We start from the raw sequence: 6,996 nt of genomic DNA, 5'->3' as shown, positions 1-6,996 counted from the left end.
CTTAACTATGAAAAATAAGAACTTAAAATTCTCACCCTCCATCTCCCCCACCCCCTTCCTTCAGAGAGACCATCAGGGATTGTCCAGATCTTTATTTGTGAAGGTATGATTCACCCCACCCCCCAATATTACCATATAAATGATATAAGTGCCAGTTGCTGGGCAGAAACATAACACTAATGAGTTTTTGTAATTATTAGAAAAAGCTAAATATGGAACATTTTGGGTATCCTACCCATGTCAGTACAGGACAAAAACATTTAATACAGGACATACCCTGTATATACAGGATGTCTGGGAACAGTCACATTTATTTTCATTGTTAGATGAGTCTGTCCCACACTGGTCTAGGTCCCAGGAAGGACGAAGACTAAAAGGGTAAGTGGAACCGTGGTTTTCCTTGCCAACCGTGGCCTCCAGCAGGATCCCTGGCTCGGGCCTCCTGGAGATGACATAACAAGTGACATTCTCCCCACACCTGCACAGCAGGGGCTTCGGGAGATCCACGCAGTAAAGTGGGCCGACAGCTGAGAGGCAGTTGGTTAGGCGGGTGTCACTTTTGTCCAAAGGCTGCTGTCTCAGAGACACATGCTAATATATAGGATGTGTCATCTGCCACAGATCAGCAGACGCCGCTGCAACCAGGAGTGCTGCGCTGGGCGCCGAGTCACGTGGGTCCGGCGGAGGGGACCACCGAGATGTGCGGCCTTCAGGCGGCCTAGAGGGCCCTTGGGCGCTTGCTTGCTTCCGGATCGGCTTTTAGTTTCCAGCTTCTAAACGTTCGCGGAGGAAGATCGTGGCTGTTAGCAAGTTCCACCGGCCAGGTCTTGGGTTGCCAGATTCTTCGCTGCCCCTGGCGGCTCGTCAGTCTCCTCCCTTGAACTAGGTCCCAATGGTGGCCTGCCCCTCCGTCACCTGCGCTCGAGCGTTTGAGCCTCGCAGAAGCCGCCCGAGGTAGCAGCGCGACCTTCTAGAGCCGGCGCCCAGCCCCCGGCTGCCCCACCGAGGCGTGAGCCTCATTTCTGCCCCCCCCCAAATCTTGTCCCGACAGCCTCCCTCGTCCGGTATTTACGTTTCTGATATTGTGGTTTCCTCCTTCCCTGGGTGGGGTGTTCAAATCCCTGTTGGGTTTCGGGTCAGCATCAGTCCCTGGTACACGAGTATTTCCCCTTCGTCCGCATTCAGCCACGCCTGCTCCCTGTCTCCAGAGAGACCCCTGCTCAATGCCAAGGTCCCTGTATGCAGTCTGTAAAACCACGTTTGTAGAGACCCAACGCTATAGGTGTTGGGAGTCCCCCGCTCCAAAGATGGCGCGCTTCTCTTCCGGTGTTAACTTCCCCATCCCCGCGGGAAGAGCCGCCCAGTGGTGAGCCCTGCTGACTCATGATCCTTACCCACCAATCACAAAGCGCCCTGTGCCAACTGTTAAACCGTTAAACTGTTAAACTCGCCCCAGCTCTATAAATGTGCAGAGCTGTTCCTCCATAAACTGGCACTTCTCCAGTGACGAGACTCGTCTGGTGGTTCTTTCAATAGGGATGGAATAGGGTGGTTCTTTGATCCCTCAATCCACTGCATGTGAGTGGACTCAAGAATGCTTTTCAGTCTGAGCAGGCAGCTGGAGGATTGTCCAGCTGAGCAGAGCAGTGAAGGAAATGGGGTCATCGAGTGAGAAGAGCCCGAGAGTTTCTCCAGTGAGAGGGTGGGTGTGGGTGCTTAGGACAGGGTTCACAGTACTCATGGCTCTTCTTCTTTTAACTTCTAAGGTTCTGCTTTCCCAACCCAGAAGACAGTACATGAAGCCAGGAGACGTACTATCAGCCATGACCCAAACAGCTCCGCCTCAGGTGAGCTGTTTCCTTTAAGTCTTATCACTCACATTAGCTATCAGGTAATCAGGCAGGGATGAAGAGGGCCTCATTTGGCTAGGCTGTGGTTTTCCTCTTGGATTTTGTCACCAGGGATATGGCAATGTAAGATATGTGAAGGGGGAAATAAGTGTTTTGTGTGTACAGTCGTGAACTTTAATGTGTAGCTTTAAAGTAGACGTGAGGGAACCCAAACATTCTCCAGCAAAAATGAAAGTCCTGATCACATTCTGCCAATGAAAGTCCCGATCACATTCTGCCAACAAAAGTTACCTGCTGAAATCAGAGAAATTCTTCACTGAAGAATTGATGCATCCAACAAATTGTGGATGTATCCCAGAAAGACCAGTATTGTTTTTCCAGTATGCATTTTCTAAATGCTAGATGCAAAGGCTCTGATGTGGGAGAGAAAGCTGGGTATTCTCCAGAAATAGGAAGAGGCCAGAGACAATGGTTCAATATGTGGTGGGAGAAGTAGGCACAGGTATTGTGTGAATCATGGTGAGGACTTTTATTTCTCTTAGAAGAGTCCAGGGGGAGTCCACAGAAGAATTTTAAACAGGGGGAGGTGACATGGATAGAATTACATATTAAAAAAAATTCCAGTCCTTAGTGGTGAATTCGCCAAGTGAGTTAATGAAGAGAATATTGAAGTTCAGGTAAGAGATTAAGTAATGTTCTTTCTTTTATTTACTTATTTTGAAAACAGTCTTTGATATTTTGTTGAAGTTTTAGGTTCACAGCAAAATTGGGCAGAAAGCACAGAGTTCCCATATGCTTCTTACCATCACATAAAACAGAGGTTTCTACATATGTACATCTTGCCACAGAGGGGTACATTTGTTACAAGGGATGAATCTATGTTGACACATCATAGTCCCCTAAAGGTCAGAGTTTACATTAGAGTTTGGGTTTGGACAAATGTATAATAATGTGTATCCATTATTATGGTATCATACAGGATAGCTTTACTGCCCTAAAAATCTTCTCTGCACTTCCTGTTCATCCCCCTCTTCACCTTAACCTCTGACAACAATTGATTGATCTTTTTACTCTCTCCGTAGTTTTGTCTAATCTAGAATGTCAGAGTTGGAGCTGTATGTATATAGCTTTTTCAGATTGGTTTTCTTCACATTAAGGTTCCTCCAAGGACTTTCCATGGCATAATAGCTTATTTCTTTTTAGTACTGAATAATATTCCACTATCTGTACCACAGTTCAGTTTGTTTATTCATTCGTCTATTAAAGGACATCTTGGGTGCTTCCAGTTTTGGCAGTGATGAGTAAAGCTGCTTTAAATGTCCATATGCAGGTTTTTGTGCAGACATATATTTTCAGCTCCTTTGATAAAATCCCAAGGAACATTATTGCTGGCATATGGTAGCATAGTTTTATTTATTTATTTTAAAAAAATTTTATTTATTCTATTCATTTATTTATATGCGGTGCTGAGAAATGAACCCAGTGTCTCACACATGCTAGTCAAGCCCTCTACTACTGAGCCATAATCCCAGCCCAGGTAGCATAGTTTTATAATAAACTGCCAAACTGTCTTCCAAAGTGTGTGTACCATTTTGCTTTCCCATAAGCAATGAATGAGAGTTCTTGTTATTTCACATTCTTGCCAGCATTTGGTATTGTCTGTGTTTTGAATTTTGGTAAGTGTACAGTGGTATTTAATTGTATTTATTTATAGTTCCATAATAGCATAATAACTTACAGTGTTGAGCATCTTTTCATATAACTATTTTCCATCTGTATATTTTCTTTGTTGAAGTACCTGTTCAGGTCTTTTGCCCATATTTTATTTTATTTTATTTATTTTTTAAATTTTAAACATGTTAATATTTTTTTTTATTTTTTATTTTTTTAATTTTTTTATTGTTGGTTGTTCAAAACATTACATATTTCTTGATATATCATATTTCACACTTTGATTCAAGTGGGTTATGAACTCCCATTTTTACCCCATATACAGATTGCAGAATCACATCAGTTACACATCCATTGATTTACATATTGCCATACTAGTGTCTGTTGTGTTCTGCTGCCTTTCCTATCCTCTACTATCCCCCCTCCCCTCCCCTCCCCTCCCCTCCTCTCNATTGAACCCAGGGGTCCTGCTTAATCACTGAACCACATGCCCAGCACTTTTTAGATTTTATTTAGAAACAGGATCTTGCCGAGTTGCTTAGGGCCTTGCTAATTTGCTGAGGCTGGTTTGAACTCACAATCCTTCTGCCTCAGCCTCCCCAGCTGCTGGGATAATAGGTGTGCACCACTATCTGGCTTATTCATATTCTTTAGGCCCTATTTTTTTAAAGGTATTCTTGGGATCAGATGTTATCTATATATAGATATTTTGTTCATTTCTCCTCTACAAATTCTTCAAATTGATTAGTATCTAGTTTATTTCCAGTTTTCAGTAACAATCAATGTCCTTAGGTATATACTTTTCTTAAAACTAATTCTTGGACAGGTTTTCAAAAGAGACACTGTTCAAGCAAAGGACAAATGCAATTGCAATTTTGCTAAATAAGAGGCATAATTTTAAACATGTTAATATTTTAATATGTTAATTTTTCCAAGAAAACATATAGGAATTTTAGAAAATTTATTACAGAGAAAGAAAAAAACTCATTTTTTGATCCTATTTATAAGAAACAATTTATTGGTGGAATTTAAATTATTAAATCATGCATGATTTTTGGTATAATATAAACAAGAACACAACAAAAATTTTAACAATTTTAGTGGTGTCCCACCCATTTTATCTTAGGAAATAATATAACAACAGGAAAACTTAAGACCATCTATCTATATGTATACACACTATATATATAATTGAGGATAGACAGAGAAAGAAAAAGAGAGACATAATAATTTTCCCAGGAGAATATTTATGATTTTAATAAATTGACTAGCTTTTTAATTAAGTCAAAATAAGTTATTGTATTGTCTTTTAAATAAATCCCATTACTCATCACCCTGCAATTTCACACAACAGAAATGGGAGTACAGTTAGTATTATTTGGAATGATTTTTAAAAGTCTTGGTAAATTTGCAATTTTGTCTCCTTGGGTTTAATATATAATCCAATTTTTTAAGTTCATAATGAAATGTATTTTCCAGTTCTTTGTATGATTATATATGTTTAAAGTACATGATTCTGTCTAATGCTACTTCAGTTACTATCACCTTCTGAAATTAGGACTAGCAACCCTAAGAACTGGGTGAATCATATTTGTTTTTATATCTTATACACTGTAAGAATTCAATCTCATAAAAAGGTGGACAGTAAATTAAAAATAACAGGTTAACATTTGAATAGCAGCAAGTTATGTATAAAGAAGTAACTTGATTGATACAAGTTCAATGAAAACTGTGATTGAATCACTATTGATTTGTTTCCTCATGCTCCCATATTATTCTTCAGATAGAACCATAAAGATAATAACCATTCCTAAGATGACATACAAGAAAATGCTTAAAATTGCTTCCTCTCAATTTTCAGGCAAAACGAAGCCTTGGCATCTTCTTTTTCTTCCCCTTCTTCAATGTTTTCTTTGGTGCACAGAAGTCCATACAAGAAGCTTCATCAGAGAACTGGTTTTCACTACGGTTACAACCACCAGACATGAATTTTTCACATGTCATGGTCATTAGATTGAAGAAATACATTTCTCTGGGCTCCTTCCATATATTCTCATTGACTTCCAACCGGCAAATGTGGGGAACTTCTGTCCTCGCTGGCGGTGACCACGCCGTCCTCCTTGGGGATGAGCAGCGCTGCCGTGCGGGAGTCCTGGTGGCCCTCGATCTTGCTCAGCAGCACCGGGCGGCTGCTCTGCGGCCTGGAGTGGATCTCGGCCGCCATGTTGGCGCCTTTTGCCCATATTTTAATTGAGGATTGTTCATAAGAATTATTTTTTATGTTTTATAACAGTGCTTTTATCAGATTCCTCTCTCTCTTTTTTTTTGGTCCTGAGGATTAACCCAGGAATGCTTTACTACTGAGCTACATGCTCATGATACTGCTGGTTATCGGTGCCAAGTTCTGCTCCCTCACATGATGAAGTTTGAACATTAGAGTAGTACACCGAGGCAAGCATATAAACCAGGGTTTATTTAAAAAGGGGGTAACATCGACTTCTCCCAGGAGGGAGAAGAGGGCCATAGCTGGTATCCTGGTAACCCAAGAAGTGAGGCTGGCTTTGAACTCGTGATCCTCCTGCCAGCCTCCCAAGCTGCTGGGATTACAGATGTGTGCCACTGTGCTCAGCCAAATATTTGCTTGTTGCCTGTGGTTTATCTTCTCATTTTCTTGACATATTATGCCTTTTTTTTTTTGAGCTGGGATCTTGCCGTGTTGCTTATGCTGTCTCAAATTCTTATGCTCTCACCGCAGCCTCCCAAATAGCTCGGATTACAGGCACGCATCACTATGCCCAGCTAACATATTGTCCTTTTAAAATATGGTTTAGTTATCCCTCTTCTTTCTTTCAAATTTTTCTCCTAAAATATTGTTGACTAGTCTTTCACATGTATTTTTTTTTCAGAAGTCTTTAAGTAATTTCTCAGCCCTACATGAATCTCATTATTATTATTTTTGGGGTGGGAAAGTGAATTTTGTTGAATTCATAGGTGAGTCTGGAAATAACTGACCTTTTTTTTTTTTTAAAACAAATTTGATTCTATTCAGAAATTCTATATTCCAATTTACTCAGTTTTTCAAGTAAGTGAATATTTAGTTTTCCTCATCTTGATCTTGCATGAAAATTTCTGTTAGGTCTGTTCTTATTTATTTTTATATAAAAGGCATCTTATTTTATCCCATTATATTTTCCAATTGTTTGTGATGATGAAGCCAGAATTAAACAGGCAGATAGGCAAGGGTTGGATCCAGAGAATGGAGGAATTGAAATGTTAATTCCTTCAGAGCCCTTCTTCTACCCTGTCAAGATAATCTGCTTATTACTCTGCATTAAAAAATGACAAAATCATAGAATTTGCAGGGAAATGGATGGCATTAGAGCAGATTATGCTAAGTGAAGCTAGCCAATCCCTAAAAAACAAATGCCAAATGTCTTCTTTGATATAAGGAGAGTAACTAAGAACAGAGTAGGGA

At 40.3% G+C, this 6,996-nt stretch overlaps 1 protein-coding gene across 6 annotated transcripts in view; it reads left to right on the top strand.

The window, feature by feature from the left end:
• The first annotated feature begins 245 nt into the window (after positions 1-245).
• Positions 246-6,996, top strand: part of LOC107145474 (zinc finger protein 621-like) — a 19,174-nt gene continuing 12,423 nt past the window's right edge. For 2 of the 6 annotated variants that reach the window (XM_048795464.1, XM_015489452.2), the window contains exons 1-2: positions 246-1,578; positions 1,767-1,847. In XM_048795464.1, coding sequence (XP_048651421.1) covers positions 1,797-1,847 — 51 coding nt within the window. In that variant the 5' untranslated portion in view covers positions 246-1,578; positions 1,767-1,796. Of the gene's footprint in view, positions 1,579-1,766; positions 1,848-5,382; positions 6,965-6,996 lie in introns of those variants that run through there. The other 4 variants (XR_007344415.1, XR_007344414.1, XM_015489453.2 and 1 more) reach the window with 4 other exon arrangements.

This window comes from Marmota marmota, unplaced genomic scaffold (assembly GCF_001458135.2).
Source record: "Marmota marmota marmota unplaced genomic scaffold, marMar, whole genome shotgun sequence".
Classification (NCBI taxonomy): domain Eukaryota; kingdom Metazoa; phylum Chordata; class Mammalia; order Rodentia; family Sciuridae; genus Marmota; species Marmota marmota.
This window is presented reverse-complemented; position numbering and strand designations above follow the sequence as displayed.